Raw genomic sequence first — 24,320 nt, 5'->3', positions numbered from 1 at the left:
ACCTTGACACAAGAGTTTAATGCGCTTCATGGCCAAGCTCTTGACTCAGTTTGCTCGTGTGTCAAATCAAATTTCCCCATTTAAATTAATGGGAATTTAATTAATCCATTCTGGCCCCCTAAAACCACACGAATTTTTTCTTTTATATTCTTTTAAATAAGAAAATGTACTTTATAAATAACAAATACATATATACATATATAATAAGAGAATGTAAAGAAATAAACTGGATTATGAAATGTTATTAACCATCAAGGTGAGGCAAAGATGCTGGCAGAGGGAGGAGACTGGCAGAGGTTTGCATTTCCTGGGCTATAGCTTAACATAACTTACTCTCTACACACTTAACACTACATTTATTGCAAAATTTAATTTACACACTACGTATGATATGTAACTTTATCAATAAATTTAATTGCTATTTTTTTTACTTTGCTTAATCATAACCATTTTCTTCACTGACTTTTGGCTTTGTTGCCACACTTTCCTCGCAATCACTTAAAGGCCGTTTCAACAAAAACCTTTCCATGGAAGTTTGTTTCTTCCTCCCTTTCAGAACATTTCGATAATGTGTAAAGCAAGTGTTGTTACACAGCTCCAAGGCACGACTTGTTACAACTTTTTCTGGGTGTGTCTTCTCAATAAACTGTTTAATTTTTTCCCAATTCCCCAACATTTCCTTAATCTCACTTGTACTGATTACCTCTTCTACCTTGGGCTCCTCCCTGCTAATTTCCTGGAAAACCTCCACACGCTGCTGCTGCTGTAACTCTTTCAATTCCTCCATTGTCAGATCCTTGCTGTGCTTCTCGACAAGGTCATCAACATCTTCCTTTACCTCCAGGCCCAAGGACTTTCTGAGGGACACAATCTCCTCCATCACTGACACTTCTGGTTTGAATCCTTCAAAGTCCCTCTCGGTTTCAGTGAAAGCCTTTGCTGACTTCTCACCTGCGCTTGCTGCCTCACCATGCCCGATGAGGGAGCGAATGCCTGATCTTTTCTTGAAGTTATCAAACCATCCCCGACTGGCTTTGAATGACTCTTGTGATGCCTTGTCCACTGATGTTTCCAGTGTCTGCTTCACCAAATCACCGTAAATCTCTCGGGCCTTCTCACAGATAATGCTCTCAGTCACAGTATCTCCTGTGAGCTGCTTCTCCATCAACCAGACGAGCAATAACCTCTCCATCTCTTCATGGACCGAGGTCCGGAGTTTTGAAATAATTTTAATACCCCTGGCTGGCGTTATAGCCTTTAACGACTCCTTCTGCTTCAAAATTGTACATATTGTTGATGTACTACGATCATATTCCTTCGCCAAGTCAGCAACACGCACACCTCGCTCATGTTTTTCGATGATTTCTTGCTTTAATTCCACAAACATCATCCTTCTCTTCTTCTCAGCATTGCCCTTGGCACTCATTTTCTTAGGACCCATGGTTAAAAGTTAAGATATTTGCCAAAAAACTGTTAATAAAGATGAAAACAAAGAACAAAGCAATAGCAATTCAATACAGATGCTCGCACGGCCAGATAAACATGTGAGCTGAATGACACAGCCTTGTGTAACCTGTGAAACCGAATGTTCAGCAGGCTATCTAGTGGAGGGTGGCAGAGGCTGTGATTCAAATATCCACTTGTGACTTAAAGCAAAAAATCCCGCGAGTGACTGCTCGTCTCTCAAATTGCTCGATTTCAAGCACTTGTGTCAAGGTACTACTGTACATCAACTCCATTTTCTTACTTCTACTCTTCCTTTCTCTCACCCCCAATTGTGGCTCTACCATTCCTTGTCCTTCTTCACTTACTCCACCCTCACCAATGTTTGGTTTATTCTAGCTCTCTAATAATATTGTTTCTGCTCTTTTCTTCACCCTCCTACCATTACTATTTCATTTCTGACCTGCTTCTCTTGGACTAAAACAAATCTCCTAACTGATCTTCCTAAAATTTACAGTAATATTTTAATATATATATTAAATTATGTTTAATACTTGTTAATACCCCTCAAAGACTCCTTTAAAGCTCTTATTCTCACCTGGCCCTGGCCCTTGCCCACCTCACAGTGTTTGCTTGTCCAACCCTGTCTCTGCACTTTAAGGACCAGTAAGGCCAAACTTCTAACCCTTTTCTAAACAATGGACGCTGCTGCTCACATCTTAGCTTGAGTCCTATGCCTGCCTGTGAGTATAACATCCTGTGTCATCTCACCTGTCCTTCTAACATCTACTTATCTTTTGAGAGTCAGCCCCGGGGTAAAATTTTCCCTGATCAGTCCTCGTCTTCTTTCCAATAGAAATGAATCCTGCCTGACCTGTGGTGGTGCAGTAAAAAGTGTCTACCTGAATGCCGAGGTTGCCGGTTTAAAATCCTAGGCTTGCCTGGTCAAGGTACATACAGGAAGCAACTAATACAAGTTGATGTTTCCTGCTTCTCCCCCCTTTGTCTTTTTCTTCTCACCCCCCTCTAAAAATCAGTAAATAAAATCTAAAAAAAATAAATAAAAAAGAACTAACTCCATCCTTTATGACCCTGTTGTCAGTTACAGACTTATTTCATAGCACCTAAAACAAAATTTTGCAGAACCAAAATATGTGTTATTCAACATTGTCCTCTCAATAGCCAGTACAATACCTAAGAGTAGCTGAGGCTCAACAAGAGCATTTTGAACAAATAAGTGAATTTGCTTAACATCTTAGTAACATTTACAAAGTAAGTAATAGAAATAATAGTTTATAATGTTATTTCTGTGCAGGTATTTTTCTGAGTGCTCAGAAACACATACAAGAAAACAAGGAAGAGAAGTGACTAAAACAAATTGCATGAATGGAAAACTTCACTGTAATGTGTTGACAAGTATTTTAAACTACAATTCAAATTGCCTAAATAATAGCAGCAGGCCCAGAATTTTGTTTCTAACAATGGTATCAGAAAACATTCTGGAAAATGCTGGTATTGTTCACCATAATGTAGACTGGTCTTTTTCCTTAGAGAGATTGAATTTCTTGTACTTAATATGATACTGCATAAATTGTTTTTTGTGTTGTTTTTTTTCAGAGCTGAACTTTAAAACCATGGCACATTCTGTAGCTCACAGCTTAAGTAACACTGAACCTCTGACAATGTTTCTGGGATATATGCCTTTGGGTTAAAGACCGCTCATTTATGAGTTTAGCAGGGTCTGCAAAACAGTTCTTAGATTTCTGTGTATCTAGTCAGCAAAGATGGACTATGTGGTGGACATGTGACCAGTGACGTGCACTCAACAATAAACAACTTACCAGCTACAAACTCTGTCCCTGCAAGTTCTGCAGTTGCAAGGAAGTCATCAAGGGAGCTCTGCTCAGTCACTGACTGAAGGTTAAGACGACCCCAATCATAGCCATCATTGAGTTCGCTTGTATGCAACTGTGAATAAACAGGGTAAAAAATACAGCTACTCTTTTTTGCTCAACATCTAAACAAACTCGAACTCCTCAAAGAACTAACTATTCTGTGATATTGAGTGTGAGGTCAGCACCTTTATAGTCAATACTAATAATAGCTAACATTTAAACAAACACTTTCTTATGTCATGATCTGCCCTTTCCATTTATTATTTCATTTAATTTTCAAAATCTTTTGAATAAATTTTAATGTATCTCTATTTTGCTTGATGAGGAAACAGGCTTAAATAGATTAAAAGTAAACTGCCTATAGTTGCAGCTAAGTAAGTGATAAGAGGTAGAATTTGAATGTAGACTCTGTGGTCCTGGCAGCCACAGTTGGCCATTTTGATGGAGATTCTCAGTAAGTTTTATACAGTGACCCAAATGCTGTGATACACACAGGGATACAACTGTGTACTATTCAGTAGAGTAAAATGCTAACGAAAGAATCTTAAAGTTATCTTACAATATGTAAAACACCCTGAGTCTAAATTTTTTTTTGTTAGTTTAAAAAAACTGCTAGTTGCCATCTATTTAACTGATTTCTAAATATATATATATATTTTGTATTTTTCTGAAGCTGGAAACAGGGAGAGACAGTCAGACAGACTCCCGCATGCGCCCGACTGGGATTCACCCGGCACGCCCACCAGGGGCGACGCTCTGCCCACCAGGGGGCGTCGCTCTGCCGCGACCAGAGCCACTCTAGCGCCTGGGGCAGAGGCCAAGGAGCCATCCCCAGCGCCCGGGCCATCTTTGCTCCAATGGAGCCTTGGCTGCGGGAGGGGAAGAGAGAGACAGAGAGGAAGGAGGGGGGGGGGGTGGAGAAGCAAATGGGAGCTTCTCCTATGTGCCCTGGCCGGGAATCGAACCCGGGTCCCCCGCACACCAGGCCGACGCTCTACTGCTGAGCCAACCGGCCAGGGCCTTAACTGATTTCTAAATATAACCCAGAGTTTGATAAACACCATCCTAAGTACATTCTCAGTAATGTACAAATAAATGAAAAAAACTGAAGGTTAAAAGGTTTGCCCAACGCCATAGAATCAGCAAAAATCAAAGTAAGCATTAGAATCCAGTTCTTTAGATATTTATTCAATCTTTGCACCACCTACTAAAGGCTACATTAATAACAAGTTGCTTCAAAATCAATTGAAATGATCAGTAATCTTATGTCCAGAGTAACTTTGACCTGATGAATATTAATGAGTCCTGAATGCTGCTTATTATATGAATGGAAATCAGATGGCGATAGTGGGACATGGACAGTTAGCAGCAGGAATATCTCTGACTTTGGCAGATTCTCACTGAGAACTTACTGAGTCTCACATACCTAGGGCTATGAATGGTCAAAATAACAAGCTCAAGTCAAACTACTTCATTCATTTACCTAGGGTCCTAAAGCTGTGATTGTTCTTAGGTCTGAGTAAATTTTAGGCCGGCCACATTTTAGAGGTTTATTGTTCATTTTTGGGTGACACTAATAGGAAATAACAAAGGTGAAGTAGTAATTAGAGATACGTAATTCTAGCAGCAACCAGCCACTCTTGGAGGGTCAATTCTTTTGAACAAATTAATACAAAAAGAATTATTTCGTTTGTCTTTCTTGCTCATAACTTCCAAACGCTCTCCTGGCTTACAAAGACCCAACTATTATTCTGACATTAAGACCTTCAAGATCTCACACCAGCCTCAACACAACAGTCCTATTTTTAAGCCTCCACCTTTGTGTCATCCGTCCTCCCTAGCAGGAGAACCTGTTTATCGGCCTAGCAGAAAGCTATATATTCATGCTTCAAAACCCTGCTTGGGCGCCACTTTCTCCCCAAAATTCCGTGTGCCCTTTGACCCCAGGATTCGCAATAGTCACACTCTTAACCAGGTAGAAAGGCTAAGATGACAACGTCTGTCTTACCCAGGAGTCGGTGTGACGGTGGCTACGGCTCCGCTGAGCCTGATGGCGAATAAGTGCCCGGCCGAGGGATCCAGCACCGGACGCTTTCCGCCGGCCCATTGCAACACAGCAGCTATACGAACTTTCTCTGCCGAACGCGCACGTTTTCCGGTATTCAAGCACTCGATCCCAGGAAGTGACGTATGAGCGAGCCCATGTAGTGAAGGCCGTGTTAAAAAAAGAAAGTAACTTAATCAAAGCTGCTTTATTATATCTAGAACTGTACATTATTATAGAAAATAAAGCTAAGAATTTTCTGGTAACTTACCTTTTTATTGCTATCTCTAATAATTTTTATAGAGTGGTTGAATCAAAAAATGGTACCTCCCATATCTGTGCGTCGGTCTTTAGCGTCCGGCGAGGAAGTAGGAGAGCTAAAAAACATGGCCACGTGTATTCGTGGTACTGACTCCTGGGCCCCTCTCCCCGTGGCTGTTTCCGTCAGGAGAAGATGTAGACTGCAGGGAAGGGCTTTTCTGAACCCGGCGCGGGGTGGCGCAGCTTCTTGGCTCTTGTTTTCAGCGGGTGTCCCGAGGTAGGGCGTCGCTGCTGAGTCCCAGCAACTAAATAGCTCTTCGTTGTTTTTTTTTTTTTTTAGTCTTTCCGAGCTGTGAATTGGGGCAATAAAACCCTGACTGGTTTGGAAATCGGAATGGAAGGATGAATAATGTTTCAGAGCTTGGCAAAACTGCTGGGAAGGCCAACAGGATCTGACTGAAAAGCTTTATTTCAACTAGATTTTTCTCAACTCCGCAGGAAGTTGGCGCCCTTAACCGCCCGCCTGTTCAAGTGTCAACTATAATTTTTTAAAAAGTTTAAAAGTTCCACTGACAGTTGTATTAAAACTTTTCTAAATTAAAGGGAAAACAGTGAGGTAGCTCTGCTCTGTGGCCTGGGCTTTTGTTCCCGACTTTACCGTTAATGTCCTGCAATGTGAATATGAAAAGTCTGGTAGAGTGGTGTGGGTGCTGGGTGCTGGGCATTTTACCTACGTTTTGTTAATGGGGGGACCACCTCAGTGTGAGGTTGCCCCGAGGAAGCAGCTTGCTCAAGTCAGGTGGGACATGTGAGGTGTCAGGACACGTGAGGTGCCCCAGTCTCATCTGCTACCTCAGTGGACCCCAACCTTTTTTGGGCCACGGACCGGTTTAATGTCAGAAAATATTTTCACGGACCGGCCTTTAGGGTGGGACGGATAAATGTATCACGTGACCGAGAGAAGCGTCAAGAGTGAGTCTTAGACGGATGTAACGGAGGGAATCTGGTCATTTAAAAAAAATAAAACATCGTTCAGACTTAAATATAAATAAAACAGAAATAATGTAAGTTATTTATTCTTTCTCTGCGGACCGGTACCAAATGGCCCAGGGACGGGTACCGGTCTGCAGCCTGGGGGTTGGGGACCACTGAGCTACCTTATATGCTCTGGGGAAAGAGGCAGTGGTGGGATTCAAATAACTTAACAACTAGTTCCCAAAAGGTAGTTCATTATTTCATGCATTTAATACTTAAGAACAATAAAAGAGGTACACAAAACTAGATTGTTATGAGTTTTAAAATATTAATGAAAAATATTAAATAACACCTGACATAAAACAATAAAACTGTTATTTAAGATATTTCCAATGACAGTTTGTCACCCTCTGGTTGGCACTTTTTCTCCTTTTTCTCTTTATGTTATATGTTTGTTTACTGAAGTAACAAATGCAAGGGAATTAAAATGCATTTCGTCAAAGGTATAATGAGTTTTAGGAAATGAATAAATAAATATTACAAACATAGTTCTGTCAAATTCTTTTCACCTATGGATGGTATGGACATTACTACAGGTGCTTAGAATACGCTGTTGCGCAGATGAATGTTAAAATAGCGAGGAATGTAAATTTGTGATTTCCACCTTGGGCAGATGCGCAGGCGCCCACCTTAGAGAGAACCCTGATTATAAGTGCCACTTTAACAACCAGTTTGCCGAACTAAAAAAATTAGGTATTAGTCCTGCTGAACTGGTGCAAACCGGCTGAATCTCATCACTAGAAATGGGAGAATAAGAGCTGTTAACATGTATTTCAGAACCTACTGCTTTTCAGACTTGAGTGTGCATGTGAATCCTCCTGGAAATCTCTGCAACATGCAAATGGATTAATAAGGTCTGGGATGGGGTCAGGAACTCTGTACTTCAAACAAACTCCCAGGTGATGCTAATGCTACAGGTCTGGTTCATGGGCTACACTTTGAGTAGCAAGATAAGTCTACTCCATTCTGATACAGATGACACTGACGTATACTGGCTACAAGTCAGTCATAGCAAGTTAAGGGCATGCAGAACAGGGACCTTGTCATTTACCCATCTCTGGGTTGCCTGCCAAGCCCACTATGTACTACATAGGCTTTGGAAAGGCAGTGGTCACAGATCAGCAAAGGAAGCACCAGAACATTGTTTCTCCATTTCTCAACTCAGAAACAGTTTCTTTTTATATATATTACAAACAAACAAACAAACAAACAAAAAACAAACTTGAACATAATCTCCAGAAGTAAAATATGGAGAAGATCCAGAAGAGAATAAGCGAACAGTTCCTGGCATTCTCTTGTAGCACAGCAGTTAAAGATAAAACCAACTTATAAAGGTTAAATGACTTCTACATGCTAATAACAATAATGAGGACATGATATAAAGAAACCTGCCATCTCATTTCTAGAGCTCAATCAGGAACATGGGTCTTCACCCTCCTTCCCTTTTCCAGATATTGTCACCGTGAGAGAGTTAGAAAAACCAAACACTTTGGGGTGTTTTGTTTTTTGTTTTGTTTTTTTTTACAGAGAGAGAGAGGGACAGATAGGGACAGACAGACAGGAACAGAAAGGGATGAGAAGCACCAATCATCAGTTTTTCGTTGTGACACCTTAGTTGTTCATTGATTGCCCTCTCATATGTGCCTTGACCGCGGGCCACAGCAGACCAAGAAACCCCTTGCTTAAGCCAGCGACCTTGGGTCCAAGCTGGTGGGTGAGATTTACTCAAACCACATGAGCCCGCGCTCAGGCTGGTGACCTCAGGGTCTTGAACCTGGGCCCTCTGCATCCCAGTTCGACGCTCTATCCACTGCGCCACCGCCTGGTCAGGCCACTTTGGGTTTTTATAGTCATTCTCATGGGCTCCAAAAAAATCTTGATCAAATAAAGTGGTGATTTAATCAAGACTGTGGGAAATCAAAAAGACACTGACATTGTTAAGATTAAAATAGCAGCAACTACTGTATTCTTAACTGACTAATATGTAAGTCATAAATAATTTTTTTTTGTATCTTTCTGAAGTTGGAAATGGGGAAATGCTCCCGACCAGGATCCACCCGGCATGCCCACCAGGGGACAATGCTCTGCCCACCTGGGGCATCGCTCTGCCGTGACCAGAGCCATTCTAGCGCCTGAGGCAGAGGCCATGGAGCCATCCCCAGCGCTCGGGCCATCTTTGCCCCAGTGGAGCCTCGGCTGTGGGAGAGGAAGAGAGAGACAGAGAGGAAGGAGAGGGGGAGGGGTGGAGAAGCAGATGGGTGCTTCTCCTGTGTGCCCTGGCCGGGAATCGAACCCAGGACTCCTGCACGCCAGGCCGACGCTCTACCACTGAGCCAACCGGCCAGGGCCAATAATTTTAATATTTCCCCTAGACTGTTCCTCAAATCTGCAATTGAAAAAGAACTAGCTGAGCCTCAGTTTTCTTATTTAGTTATTGGGACTAACAATTCCTGTCCTGCAGAAGTAGCAAATGCAATAATGCTGTGAGATCATTGCTACTAGCTTGTGGGGTACCAGTTTTCACAGCTGAACAAAGTTTTCCCCAACAACTGGATGATGCAGGTGATAATCCAGACTTATTATTGACCCATGTTGAGGGATTATAATGCTAGTTCATTGAGAAGAGCAAGGAAGAAGGGAATTGAAGGTGCTGATGAGACAAGATAATGGGATCCATGTTCAGAGGAACGAAGTGAGAATGAGGAGGGGGAAGTGATGATGGTGACGGGTGGAGCAAGGCGGTGGCTGCTGCCCAAGTGAGGGGGTAGCAAAGATGAGTCAGCCTAGGTCCCTGCCCTCCAGCTGTAGAAGTCATTCCACCCACACACTTCATTCAGGAAACAACAAAACCCAGCCAAACTCCTCTCATCACTTTGTCACGACAGTGAAAATGCTCATCTACTGGGCTTGTATCTGGAAGACTGCTTAGATCCTCCCAATTCCCGACATAGCTGACCCCCCCTGCTGAAGCCAGAATTCTGTAAACAGTTGATCCCTGAAAGAGTTTGCATTGATTTCAAGATTGGAAGCCTCCTATCCAGCTTCCAAAAAGCAACACAGAGAGTGTTTCTCATTTATGATGTTGCATCATACTTGATTTACTATGGCTAAACAAATGTAGTTACAAGTCCTGCAACCCACACCTGGGAACAAACCTTGGAGTAACTTTCCACACTGTTGTGGCTCTGGGCTGTACATCAGTCCGGGGAAGGAGAAACGCTAGTGGGTGGAATTTCTGTTTTATCTTCCACCCCTTGGCCAAAAATGTGTCAGTGGCAGAAAAACTGTTCCAAGGCGAGATTGCAGTCCTGCCCCTCCCTTCTCCCACTCACCATCTTCCACAAAGACATTAAAGCAGTTTGCATAAGGCTGAGAGTTGTGAAAATAGAAGTCTGGCAGTCTCTGCAGAGCCACTGAATGAGTAAGGGAACTCCCTTTGATTATCTGTCATTCTCCATTCATCCCTATTGGATATGGGTGGATTCTCACACACGAGTGAGTTTCAAACATTCAGCAGCCCTTTTTTTTAATGGTTATAAATATTGAGTCACTTCAATCAAACATTGATTGCCTCCTTGTGCAAGTCATTGTGTGTGCAATGAAAAGTGTAAAGGACTTCTTGCTTTGGTGATGGGGGCTACAAGGTCCTGTGCACACTGTATTTGAACCTATGAATTTCCCCCAATCCTTGCAGTTGCATGTGCAATATCAAGGGTCTTTTATTCAGAGATAAATTTGTGCTTATTTTTTTCCTAATAACAGTCAAGTGAGAAAGGGCGTTGTTATTGTTCTGAACTTTTAGTTGTAAATTTTGAGACTCAATAAAATCAAGCAAATTAAAACAAAGCAGAGGAGGCTAGAAGTAGAATTAATAATCACCAACTCTATTGGCCCTGGCCGGTTGGCTCAGTGGTAGAGCGTCGGCCTGGCGTGCAGAAGTCCCGGGTTCGATTCCCGGCCAGGGCACACAGGAGAAGCGCCTATCTGCTCCTCCACCCCTCCCCCTCTCCTTCCTCTCTGTCTCTCTCTTCCCCTCCTGCAGCAGAGGCTCCATTGGAGCAAAGATGGCCCGGGCGCTGGGGATGGCTCCTTGGCCTCTGCCCCAGGCACTAGAGTGGCTCTGGTCGGGACAGAGCGACGCCCTGGAGGGGCAGAGCATCGCCCCCTGGTGGGCAGAGCGTCGCCCCCTGGTGGGCGTGCCGGGTGGATCCCGGTCCGGCGCATGTGGGAGTCTGTCTGACTGTCTCTCCCCGTTTCCAGCTTCAGAAAAATACAAAAAAAAAAATAAAAAAAAAAAATCACCAACTCTAAAATCTGCAGATAGAAGCACTAGGTTTCTCTCATTCACTCCTCCTTCACTGATTTATCACTGGGCTCTTGGGAGTCAGCATTGTACAAATTCCCTGCCTTCCCCTTACCCCCATCCCACTGCCACCAAGAGCTTACATTTTTAGTGGTTTTCTGCCTGACAGAGGGATTCATCCAAGGTTAAGTAGCTCAGGCCAGTGGTGGAGCCATGAACTATTCCACCAGTTTGACCTATTCCACTAGTAAGGCCTTTTGACCACTGAGATTTTACTTTCCTTTTTGTTCCTAAAAGTGATCCATCTCCTTAAGTCACTCTAACAGATTTATTAATATGTGTTAGTATGTCAACTGGATGGTGAGGGATTAAGGAAAAGATGAAGAGAGTGTGACTAGCCTCAGGAGAGGGGACTCCCAGGGTATGTGGGAGTCAATTTCTATTTATGTGAAGACTGTAATAGGAAAAGGAAAGAAGATTGTTCTCTCTAGAGACAAGGCAAGCAGGACTAGAACAAATGGGGAGAAAGTAGAGTCACAATTTTAGGTTAATTTATTTGAACCTTCTTATAGTCAGAGTGATTTAAAGATGGAAAAACAGCTTTATAAAGTAGTGAGCTCTCTGCCACTGGGGGTGTTCAAGCAAAGGCTAGGTAACCAAGTGTCAGTGTATTCTAAAAGCAAGTTCATGCTTCTAAGTGGGTATTGAAATAGAGGGCCACTAAGGTGCTTAACAGAGAAACAACGATGATTTCAGAAAGGGTGCGTGGGCTGGCAACATCAGGGTAGTACTTTTACCGTAACTTGGGGAGAAGACTCCATCCTGCACTCTTTGTTATGTGAAGGTCAAGGGCACCGTGAACTACCATGTAGCAAATACAATCATCATTAGTTACAAATACTGTTACTTCAGATGGAAATGTTACGGTCCAAGGTTTCTGCATTAAAACTAACCATGCACGGATAGTGATTTCTCTTCCTTCCACCTTTAGAGGGGACAAACCATTCTGATTCTTCTTTACTGGTCAGTGCCTCTGGTGGCACTAATGAGAAGGGCTCACTTGCAAAGCTCATGGTTTCACTTCTCTCATGCTTTTGCATTTCTTCCTGGACATTATTCAGGTGGCAAGTATTCCTGGTAGGCAGCCCATGAAAGGAGGGGCTTCATGGCAAGCAAGGGCCTTGGTGAGAACATTTCCAGAAGCTTGGGCCACATGGTGACTTCTGGAATTTGTAAACATCTGATATGTCTATTGTTCCTCTCTCACTCCTGCAATTTCTTGTTGTGGCCTCTGTTTTGAGTTCAATAGTGTCTCTTAAAAAGATAGGTTTTAGTCCTAACTCCAGGTATCTGTGGATGTAACCTTATGTGGTATTTGGGTCTTTGCCAATGTAACCAAGTAAAGACGAGGTCATACTGGATTAGAGTGGGCCCTAATGCAATGGTAGTTGTCCTTATAAGAAGATGCAAATTTGGATACACATAGAGAAGACATGGGAGAACACCATGTGAGGATAGAGGCAGAGATTAGAGTGATAGTTCTATAAACTAAGGGTTGCAGACAACCACCAGAAGCTAATAAGAGGCAAGGAAGCATGCTTCTTTCTTCTAGCTTCTAGAATTGTGAGAGAAAATTTTTCTGTTGTTTTAAGCCATACATTTTTATGGTAATTTCTTATGGCAGCCCTAGGAAACCAAAATAGCCTCCTGCAATCTTAGAACTGGGAGGGAATTGCTCAGCTTACAAACAGGGAGGTGAGGGCCCAGAGAGGTGCAGCACTTTGCTCTGGGACCTTGAGTGAGTCAGACCTGGGACGTGGGTGTCTGAGCTCTGGCTCTGATCATGGCACGTCCCTGCTCAGATGCCTTCAGTGACTCACCACAGTTTGGGAGACACCTCCGTTCACTATTCAAGACCCTTTAAAGTCAGGTCCCAACTTGACTCAAACACAAAGAATATAGGCTTTGGAGATCTTGATCAAGTTTCTTAACTTCTCCAAGCCTCAGTCCATCCCTCTATATAACGAAGAGAATATCATGGACCTCACAACACTCCTATGAGGATGGAACTTCCAGATGGATCTGAAGCACTTAACACATTGTCTGACACATAGTAGGTGCTCAATATGCTTGAGTTTCCTGCTTTTGCCTCCGTCATAAACATTCAGCACCAGCCATTGTCCTTGTGAGTCATTTTCTCTCTCTGGACTTCTCGCTTTTGTCTCTGTCCATAGCAACCTGTTCATCTTTCAATGAAGCATGAAGCATGACCACTTCTTGATGAGAACCCTCAACCCTCATCTCTTCACCGTTTGCCTAAAAGTCATTTTTCCCTCTGAACCCCAAGAGGGTTCTGTGTTAAGCTCAGACTTGATTATCCCAGATCATACTTTTTTGCACCTATATTTCATTCCCTCAGCATATCCAGAGTGCCTCCTTGAGTCCACTCTGAATCAGTGCATACCTTTTTAAGGGTGAGACCATGTGCATCTCCTCAGCAGCCAGTGGTTAGAGGACAGTACAGTTAATATTTGTGATAGAGTAGCTGTTACTCTGCCGGCTTATATATGTAGCCTAGCTAAAGATGTACCAGGCCCACATGCCCAGAGAGAATTCAAAAACAAAAGATATATTAAAACATAAGTTGCATAATACCTTTACTCTCAATTTGAAAATCTCCAAGTATTTACCATATACATTTAATTTCATTGGCACTTTTATTTATTTATTTATTTATTTATTTATTTATTTATTTATTTATTTATTTTTGTGACAGAGACAGAGAGAGACAGAGAGAGGGACAGATAGGGACAGACAGATAGGAAGGGAGAGATGAGAAGCATCAATTCTTAGTTGCGGCATCTTAGTTGTTCATTGATTGCTTTCTCATATGTGCCCTGACCAGGGGGCTACAGCAGACCAAGTGATCCCTTGCTCAAGCCAGCAACCTTGGGCTCAAGCTGGTGAGCTTTTGCTCAAACCAGATGAGTCCGCTCTCAAGCTGGTGACCTTGGGTCTCAAACCTGGGTTCTCCGTGTCCCAGTCCGACACTCTGTCCACTCTGCCACCGCCTGGTCAGACACACTGGCACTTCTTTATACTATTTCCTGAGAAATAAGAACTGATATAACTCATTGCTTTTGAAGTGAAAACCCAAGAGAAGTCAAGGGTCACTGGGCAGAGCAGAGGAATCCACTGGGCCACCAGACACTCATGAACCTGAGCACGATCTTGACCATTAGGGGACCAAAGTCTGAGCATGACCATGCCAGTCATGCTGGACTCTGACCTCTTCTGTGGCAGGAACAGCCAGTAACAGGGGACTTTTAATTAAGGACCCAGTGAGTGGCAGCTCAGTCAGGAAACAGGGAGAAGGATGTTTGGTTGATAGGGCTGCTCTGATTCAGCTCACCAAATGAAGCCACAATTCCTCAAAACATAGCCTGTCTTATTAGGAGTGTATTTGTATGTTTAAAAGCCTCTGGCTTTATGTTTAGCTGAAGAAAAGTGCCCTGAATTTAGATTCAGGCTACATGGTTCCTAATCTTGTTTTGGCTGCTGAATAACTATGCTTGTGTACAGCATTGTCAGGGCCTCAGTTTCCTCATGTGTAAAAACTGGGGGGGGGGGGGAGATGTGAAGAGATAGATTGCCTAGAAGAGCTCCTTCAGTTCTGACAATCTGTGCTTAAGATAGTCTGCTGTGAAAATAAGCACATGGCTATTGTTCATTTCACAAGCATTTATGGTACACTGACTCGGCAGGCATTGTGCTGGTAGCGGGGACAAAAAAGTGAATCAAATGTAGTTATTTTCCTGAAAGAGCTCACGGTCTAGGGAGGGAGGAAGACAGTTAAAGCTAATTTTACAATAAGTAAAGTGCAGATACACACAGGGAGCGTGGAGAAGGGGTTAGGAAGGCCAGAGCATTGTTTCTGGAGAAGATGGTACCTGAACTGGCACTTTAAAAATGAGTAGGGGGTCAGCTAGAAGCAGTGGCAGAAGATCATTCCAATCAGAACCACATAAGAATGGCTGGAAGACAAGAAATGGTCTCGTGAGCATGATGAGAAACAGAGGCCATTCACAGCTGGAGCAGAACCTACAAAGCCAGGAGAAGCGATGAATGAGACTGGAGAGGTAGGCAGGTGCCACCTGAAAATTCTCATGGCTATAAGAAGACAAGTCTGTATCTTCTGGTTGGTGGGAAGCCATTGAATACTTATAATGTAAAGGGGTGTAATGTCAGATTTGTAATTTGGAGGGTGGATTTGAGAGGACGGTACAAAGAAAGAAAGACTTTCTTTGAACCTGGGAGAAAGAAGTGTGAATATAGCTAAGTGAGGGGGTGTTTAGATGGGGTTAGCATACAGTTAAAGTTGCTCTATTTGCTTCAGTTTTCTTCAGGAAGCACCAAGTTCCTTGCTTGACTCTGATGGAGACTGGGCAGGTTTGGAAAAGTGATGAAGATTCAGGGTATTCATTGAGGCGAGTAGAAGAGAAAATGGAGTCAGGACAAGAGAATAAATGACTGGATGAGAGGTATATCGCTGCTGTAATAAATTACCATAAAACCAGCTTAAACTAACACAAGTTTACAATTCCGCATGTTAGGAGTTCAACACTGGTCTCACTGGGCTAGAATCAAGGTGTCATAGGGTTTCCATTCTGGAAGTACTGAGGGAAAATTAGCCCTTGTCTTTTCCAGCATCTAAAGGCTGCTGGCATTCTTTGGTTTGTGGCCCCTTCCTCCACCTTCAAAACCAGCAAGGAAGGGTTGAGACCTTCTCATATTGCATCACTCTGACCCTCTTCTGCCTCCTTTCCAATTTAAAAAATCATGATGAGCTGCATATAGAATAAAATTAACTATTTTAAAGTGAACAATTAAGTGATATTTAGTACATTCATAATGTTGTACAACCACAACATCTAGTTCAAAAACATTTTTACCACTCCAAAAGGAAACCCCATATCCACTAAGTAGTTTTTCCCCATTCCTTCCTTCCTTCGTCCCTCCTCCCAGCCCCTAGCAACCACCCATCTGTGTTCTGTCATTGTGGATTCACCTATTGTGGACAGTTCATAGACATGGACTACTTCAATACATGACCTTTGTGTCTGGTTTCTTTCACTTCACATAATGTTTTTGACGTTCCCATTTTCACTTTAAAGGAGCCTGACAATTACATTGGGCCTATCTGGATAATTGGTAGTAATCTCCCTATTTTAAGGTCAGCTAGTTAGCAACCTTAATTCCATCTACAATTGTTCTTCTCCTTTGCTATGTAATATAACATATTCACAGGTTTCAGAGATTAGAACAGAGACATCTTTGGAGGGAGGGGTCATTATTCTACTTACTTTAGGAGAGATCACAATGTGTCGAGGGTGGAATATCTGGGGGATTCTACTCAGCAGCCCAGCTCCCCAGAAGAACAGCAGATGGACTGCAGTAGTGGTCCAGGGTTGCGGCAGTTGGGTGGATGTGGTATATAGAAACTGTGGACCTGATCCGTATCTGGAAGGTCTTAGATGGCAAGGAGCAGAAGGATAAGAGGCTAGGAAGGAGTTGATACTGGGAGAAATGGAGTGGGCTAGGGAAGGGCTCCTCAAACTTCAGTATGTGTTCAATCACAGGAGTTTAAGCAGAGATTTTGATTTATGGGTGAGATCCAGAAATTGGCTCAGCAAATTCTGATGCAGCTAGTGGGTGATTCCACTCTGTGTGGAATGTTGATGTAGATCCTGGAGATCTTGAGGCTAAGAAACTCATGTGATAGGAGTCAGAAATTAAGGGCCTGATGGATTAAAAGGCTGGGATCACACTGCGATTTTGAAGCTGGAGCTCATTTTTGAACCTGCCGAGCTTATTCGCACCTTAAGGCCTTCATATTAGACATGCCCTTCAGCACAATGTTATCCATAGATACAGTTGTAAATGTTCTCGTACCTATGTTAAAGAGGAACAAGGAAACAGGCAAAATTAATTTTAATAATATTATCTTTTTAACTCAATATAACCAAAATGTTATCATTCAACGTACAATTACTGTCAAATGACAGATATTTTAACATTATTTTTGTCTTACGAACTCTTCAAAATCCAGTGTATATTTCACACTTGCTTCACATCTCAATTTGGACCAACTGTATTTCAAATGCTCATTAGCCTAATGTGGCTACCATATTTGCCTGCACGAAATAGAATGTCACCCCCGCCCCCATTTTGCATGGCTAGCTCCATCTCATTCAGATCTCTGCCCAGAGATGTCTTTCCTAGCCACACTGTCTAAACCAGCCGATTTCCACTCCTAACACTCCTAACTCTTCCGAGACTTATTGCTATCTGATATCTTGTTAGTTATTTGTTTCCTTATTATCTGCCTCTTCGTAGGACATGAATCCCATGAGGGCAAAGACCTGTCTGTCTTCTTTAGTGCAATATCCCCCAGCAACTATGTCATATCCTCAATAGACTTTCAACAAATATTTTTTGAATGACTTTGAAAATTCCAGATTCATCATTTGTTGTCTCTGAAGTCAATGTTCATTCAGTAGGATGCTGGGCAAGGGGGCCAAAAGGGAGGTGCATTTATGCAAGAAGTAAAGTGGGAGGAAGCCAGCCTGAAGCTTTCCGTGAGCTGAAAGGTTGACTCTCAGATGTCAAGTTAGAAGCCGGGTTGCTTTCCAGCTGTGACTTGGCCCTGTGTTGATTCAAGCGCTGGCTTAACCGGTTCTATAGAAACCATCTCACCAAGTGGTACTTCTGCCTGGCACCAGTAGATGGGGCAGTGTCATAACAAGAAAAGTGCAGTCTGCCCTTGGGTGAACTATCTAATCCCTTTCCCACCTGATTTAGCTAAAGTTCTGTTTTGGAAATGCCCTATGTTCTCAGATCCGTCGTGTAGGTTCATAAACAGTGCTGCCAGCTTCCCTCACTAAATAAACAAAGCCTCACTAGTAATTTACGTGTTCTAAGCAGTGGCCAGCTTCTCCAAAAGGTGAGGCAGGCCCCAGAGGCTGGCCTCGGCTTCTAGGAGACAGCTGGCCCTCCTCCTGTGTCTTTGAGCACAGGCACAGAGTATGACTCACACACACAGGAGTGTTCCCATTCCTTTAGAACCTTTCTGTCCTTCTGATGTTGAGAACAAGCTTATTAAGAAGGTAGTTCAGGTGGGGCAGAGTGTCCGCAGGAGCAGCGCTCTGTGGGCCCATGTGTCTGAGCCTGACCATCCTCTCTGCCACTCTGCACCACTGGTTTCGCTGCCACTGCATGAAGCCCATGGGGGAACCCCTAAGACACTGAGGCCAACCTTAGCTCCCACCACTTGTCCCACCCCCTCCTCCCTAAACCCTTCTGACCCTTTGAATTCCAAGTAGTTTGGAAATGTTAACTGCTTGAACATGATGTCTACATTTATGGAGTGTAGACTTCAAGATTATGGACCAGTGAAAGGTCACTTAGCACAGGCTAATTTGGTGTGTTTTTACTGGAATTTTTTGTTTAGAGGGTGTACGTCTACTAGATTGCCATTGCAAGATATTTCAGATGTTTGAGTAGAAGAGGAATTAACCTTGGCTTAAATGGCTTATTATAATTAGAACTAGCTCATTCCAGCACCATGCCTCATATCCCTCTATTAACCCATCAATGCGCCTGAGGAGTAAGACATCATCGTTCTGGGCTAATGACAGCCTGGGGCCAGTTGGCCATGAAGAAGCCATTCCTTCCTTCAGAAGGCCCAAAAAGCATGATCAAGAGATTTTCTTCTTTGATCAGGAAATTTTCTTCTTTCATTGAACTCCACCCTAGTCTGCACACGTGCATGCCTTTTCATGTTCTATTATTCTGCTGTCCTCTATATCCAGAAAACCCTTTAATTCTTCACTGCTTGAAGAAATCCTGTTCATCTTTTATACATTACCACCTCTGTGGAACCTTCTCTGTTTTTCCTAGTCTCAATGAATCTTTTATCCTTCCAGCTTTGGGTCTTTCTCAGGGCATTTAGCCTACCCACTCTGTCTTGTTCATATGTATGTCTTATTCATTAATTTAACAATTAAGCAGAGCCTATTTGTACCAGGTACTGGGGATACAGGGTGCTATCATAGAACCTACGAACCCAGAGTTGAGTGGAATTTATACCTTTCAACGGACTGGGAGCTTCTCTGAGAGAGGAATTGGGTCTGGAAGAGACTAACTAGGTCATGGACGGGCACCACAGGGTACTCTGAAGTTAGTTAAATTGATACTCGGCACCGATGACTCTGAGAAAACTGGGTTAGAGTTTAAAAAAAAAAAAGGTCAAAAGTTAGCAAAAGTAAAAGGTCAGGGAATTTCCAGGAGGGGTTACAGTGGTTCTGAAATCTGGCATGGAAGCCAGAGACACCCACGGCCCCCAGTGGACGAGGCCTGTCCAGGGGGGTTGCACTGTCTGCCTCTAGGCCGACTTGGGAGTTTGAGCATCTGGGCGTTTATCACACATTCCAGATAGAAGTTTTTGCTTTAACTGAGAAGACCATAGAGACAAGCAGGTTGTTTCAGAGGCCCTAAAGTGAGTTACTAGCCAAAGGTCAGAGTGGCCAGATGATTAAAGCGACACTGTCTATGGTACATAGGAAAAGCATGATTCATGCGATTATCATTCTTAGTGGAGGTGGCCTGGCATATTTGATACTCAAATAAGAAAATATCATTTCAATTTACCAGGAATTCTCATCCAAAATCTGTCAATAATGTAATAAAATTGAATGACTGGACTGTCAAAGTAAATTGAGTGCTAATCACCCATAAACATTACCTGGAAACTGTAATATATATATATATATATATGTATATGTGTATATATATGTATATATATGTGTATATATGTATATATATGTATATATATGTGTATATATGTATATATATGTATATATATAACTGATATATATATATATATATATATCAGTAAACATTACCTGGAAACTGATATATATATCATAGAAAACAGAGATACTCTGAAATCTGACAGTGGCAGGGAACACTGCTGGGGGTTAAGAGCAGGTAGCATCTTATTTATAAACTAATTGTTTACTTCAATCATCTCACTATTACCTGTAGAGAAAAGCTCCAAGATAGTGAAAAATAAGTCTTGGTGTTTTCTTTTCCCTTCTTTATTTTCTTTAATAGAATAAAATTCTAAAAATGATGATATTAAACAGCATCAGCCATTCTGAAAGAGCTGTCATGCCATGAAAGAACTACTATTTTCTCCATTTTGCACAGTAAATTATAGTATAAAATCCCCCTTTTTACCACCTTCTGTATAAGTTTCGATTAAGACATTTATTTGGTGAGTTGCAATTCATCCTGGGGGTGGAGTGTCAGAATTCAAGTTCCTTTTCCTGAGGGGTAACCAGTCTTGGCGATATATATAGATAAAAGAAATGCTGGTAAATTTGGGATGTAATTCCTGGATTAGACTGGTCTCCTCATTCCTTCCACTAATGACTGCAACCAGGTCCCTTTAAGAGACCAGGAACCCGGCCGGCGTCGGAGACCGAAACAGATTATCTTCTCTGCTCCTCCCCTGTCCCCGCGAGGCAAATGGTTCGCGCCGGCCTATATTTACCCGAGATGTAGCTCCCGGACGGCAAGGATGTGAGGCTGTCGAGCTGGCCAGTGCTCGCAGCACCGAGGGGACGCGCTGCAAAGGCGGGAGTGGAGTTGGACACCCCCCGGAGGGAAGAAATGAGGTAGCGACCGTCCCCGGAGCCGACCATGCGCGCGCCCCGCCCTTGGAGCCCCGCGCAGCCCCGGCCGAGCCAGTCCGGACAGTGAGCCGGCGGAGCCCGAGTCCCCCGCGTCCTATCGGAGCCAAGATGCGGTGAGCCACAGCGGGACTGCTGCGCGGGGCCCGTCGCGGCCAACCGGACCCACCATCTGACCGCACTTAGGGCAAGCAGCTGCTTCTGGGACCAGTCCAGCGGAGTGGATCTGCCTCCGGCACCCTTTGGGGGTGGAAGAGCACTGGCCCCTGGGCTCACTCGCTGTTGAGTTTCTGAGGTTTCTGGCCCCAGCCCTGAGAATAGTGTGTGAAGGGGGGGGGGGGGGGCTTTTTACATTCTCTGAGTAGTTTCTGCATTATTCTCGCACCATCTCGGCTGCTTTTGCTTGGGCTCCCTCTATTTGCAGGGGCACATCTTTTTTTTTTTTTTTCCTCTAAAGATATATATATTTTTTGCTCCACTCCCGTTCGATCTTTTAGTCATTTTGCTGGCCTAAGACTTTTTGCTTCCGTCCTTGCCCAGACTGGGGTAAATCTTGTGTGCGCTTTTTTTCCACACTCGCAGTTTAATATTTTCTTGCCTTTTGAAATATTCTACCCCTTACCCCAGCAGGGTTCTCGAGCACTACACTCCTCTCCTGCCCCCACTCCCCACCACTGGCCCACTCTCAGGAGAGTTTTATTTTTCGGTCTTGCCCGGGCCGAGTCCGGCCTAGGCGGGTGGCTCAGCCGGGCTCGCACCCGGCGCTCCGCCGCCGCCGCCCAGCTGCGCGGGGGCGCCCTCCGGAGATGCTGCCGTGGAAGAAACACAAGTTCGAGCTGCTGGCCGAGGCGCCGCCACGGCAGGCGTCCAAGCCCAAGGGCTACGCCGTGAGCCTGCACTACTCCGCACTCAGCTCGCTGGCGCGGGCGTGTCCCGAAGGCGCGCTCAGCCGGGTGGGCAGCATGTTCCGTTCCAAGCGTAAGAAACTGCACATCACCAGCGAGGACCCCACTTACACTGTGCTCTACCTAGGCAATGCCACCACCATCCAGGCGCGCGGCGACGGCTGCACGGACCTAGCGGTGGGTAAGATCTGGAGCAAGAGCGAGGCGGGCCGTCAGGGCACCAAGATGAAACTAACTGTGAGTGCGCAGGGGATCCGCATGGTGCATGCCGAGGAGCGCTCGTTGCGCCGCCCGGGCCACCTTTACCTGCTGCACCGCGTTACCTACTGCGTGGCAGACTCGCGGCTGCCCAAGGTCTTCGCCTGGGTGTACCGGCATGAGCTCAAGCACAAGGCAGTAATGCTGCGCTGCCACGCGGTGCTGGTGTCCAAGCCGGAGAAGGCGCAGGCCATGGCCCTGCTGCTTTACCAAACGTCGGCCAACGCACTGGCGGAATTTAAACGGCTCAAGCGGCGAGACGACGCGCGTCACCAGCAGCAGGAGCTGGTGGGCGCACACACCATTCCGCTAGTGCCGCTGCGCAAGCTGCTCTTGCACGGACCTTGCTGCTACAAGCCGCCGGTGGAGCGCAGCCGCAGCGCGCCCAAGCTCGGCTCCATCACTGAGGACCTGGTCGGCGAACAGCAGGAGCAGGAGCTGCAGGAAGAAGAGGAAGAGGAGCACACCGAGGGCTGCTTGGAGGAGGAGGAGGATGGCGGTGCCAGGGATGGGGACCCAGCAGAGCAAGAGGGCGATGCACCGCGGGCGTTGGTGGTGGCCATGCACTTCGACTGTGGGGACTTGCTGGATACATTGGAGAGTGGCCGGGAGGAGGCGCTCGGGGGCGGCGGGGTCTCGCTTGCCCCCGGGGCAGGGCCGCAGCCTTTGCTGCTGGGCAGTTCCTCCGACGTGAAGGCCGAGTTGTCGCAGCTTATAAATGACCTGGGTGAACTCAGCTTCGGCAACGACGTGCGAAGCCTGCAGGCTGACTTGCGGGTGACGCGCCTGCTGTCTGGTGAGAGCACCGGCAGCGAGAGCTCCATAGAAGGCGGGGGTCCAGACGCCATCTCTGTCACCGCCGGGGACCAGTCCGGCCCTACAGACCGCTCCAACCCAGACGAGCCACACTCAGGCTGAACTGCCAGCAACCTGCAACCTTATGCGCGCGACCTGGCGCCCCAGCGTGACTCCCCACCAGTCCTCTCAACTGCTTCCTTATCCCTTGTCTCCCGCTTGCGCCCAGGAAAGGGGAAACGGGAGGACCCTTAGGGTCCAGAGTTCCCCCCACTTCTCTCCGTCAACACATTTGGCTCTGTTTTAAGTGGAGTTCAGGTTGCCTGTGGAGATGTGGCGGGATGTGCGGGGCTGGGGTGGGTAACCCTGTAAGGAAGGAGGAGAGAGGCAGCCCTCGAAGTTAGCAAGTCCGGCAGGCGTCAGGTGCCTGCCGGCCGATTTCCTGTTTGTGGGGCAGCGGGTCCTCAGGAGGAGGGGTTTATTTCCTCCCCCACCCCTATAACCGGGAGCAGCCTAGCGTTGTCATTGGCATGTCATCTAAAAGAAGGAATCTACTCGCACAATGTTTGAGGCATTAGTGCCTGCCTTTTCGCCCCCAGTCTTTCGGTGCGAGAGCTTGGATTGTTTACCTCAGACTAAGACCCTTGAAATTCTGCCAAATTCCTCAAATAATTAGGGGGGGGAGGGGTAGGAAATGAAAGTTGCATTTTGTTTACAGTTAAAGACATCTAATATCTAAAAAAGGAGTTTTCCTTTAGAAACACACCTTCCTTCTGTTCAAAAGATCTCACTCCATGATACTGTGTAAAATATTTTTGCACTGTTGTGAAGTATTTTTGACATCTTTTTTTTTGTACACACCTGTGGTCTCAGAGCTGGATGTTTATATCTTTTGCTGTGCAAAAGGGACATGTAAAGTGTTGTTCAGTTGTATATACAGAAACGTGTATAAAACATTTTGTTATTTTTGAAGAGGAGCACTGCTCTGGTTCTGTTTGCCTGCCAGTGGGGAGAGAATAAAGAGGAAACTTGAACAGAACAGATGAGTTTCTGCAACTACTGCTGAGAGCGCTTGGTGGTGGGGGTAGGCGAGTGTGTCCATCAGCATGATGCTGTGGTTAAACAGTGTTTGATTTTTGCTTTGCGTGGAGGTGATTAGGAGATGGGGTTCACTTTATGTGAAGTCTGGGACCTCTCTGACCCTTTGCCACTCTGGGTACTGCGGGTTGGAGACAGCCTTCTCAAGTATATACTGTGTTCCTCATGGATTAATTTCTGGGAGTGTGGGCTTTCTCTGGTCTCCCTGAGTTAATTCTTGGAGATGTGGGCTGAGCTCTGTTCCTCACTCACAACTGGGAGGTTATTTAGGGAGGAGTGACTTTCGACATCTTGTGAGGTTTTACTACCTCCTTTTGTGGTTCATGCTAATGATCAAGTGTAAGACTATGATATAATCTTTCCCTTTACAGACAGCTCAGGGAGCTTTAAAGATGAACTAGAGAACTAAAGAAAGTCCCGTGGGGCTCTCTGAGGAGTGAACCATCTTTGTTTTCTTTGGGGGGGGATCAAGGATAGAGGAAAGTTGCTAAGTTCCAATGATGGCATGAGTGAGTAGAGATGCAGGGG

The 24,320-nt window shown here is 44.8% G+C and overlaps 2 protein-coding genes across 3 annotated transcripts in view; one reads left to right on the top strand and one right to left on the bottom strand.

Moving 5' to 3' along the window:
* Positions 1-5,509, bottom strand: part of LSG1 (large 60S subunit nuclear export GTPase 1) — a 40,753-nt gene extending 35,244 nt beyond the window's left edge. For both annotated transcript variants that reach the window (XM_066347170.1, XM_066347169.1), the window contains exons 1-2: positions 5,347-5,509; positions 3,285-3,411 (exon numbers count right to left, since the gene is read on the bottom strand). In XM_066347170.1, the coding sequence (XP_066203267.1) occupies positions 3,285-3,411; positions 5,347-5,445 (226 nt within the window). In that variant the 5' untranslated portion in view covers positions 5,446-5,509. The remainder of the gene's footprint in view (positions 1-3,284; positions 3,412-5,346) is intronic.
* Positions 5,510-20,622: 15,113 nt separating this feature from the next.
* Positions 20,623-23,586, top strand: FAM43A (family with sequence similarity 43 member A). Its single transcript, XM_066347201.1, has one exon. The coding sequence runs from the start codon at positions 21,543-21,545 to the stop codon at positions 22,815-22,817; it is 1,275 nt and encodes a 424-aa protein (XP_066203298.1). The 5' UTR covers positions 20,623-21,542; the 3' UTR covers positions 22,818-23,586.
* Positions 23,587-24,320: the final 734 nt, after the last annotated feature.

The sequence above is a fragment of the Saccopteryx leptura genome, chromosome 8, assembly GCF_036850995.1.
Source record: "Saccopteryx leptura isolate mSacLep1 chromosome 8, mSacLep1_pri_phased_curated, whole genome shotgun sequence".
Classification (NCBI taxonomy): domain Eukaryota; kingdom Metazoa; phylum Chordata; class Mammalia; order Chiroptera; family Emballonuridae; genus Saccopteryx; species Saccopteryx leptura.
The sequence above is the reverse complement of the archived record's forward strand: the minus strand, read 5'-3'. Positions and strand labels throughout refer to the sequence as shown.

Coding starts and splice junctions, on each gene's coding strand:
- FAM43A (XM_066347201.1), top strand. CDS start 21,543: ATGCTGCCGTGGAAGAAACACAAGTTCGAGCTGCTGGCCGAGGCGCCG.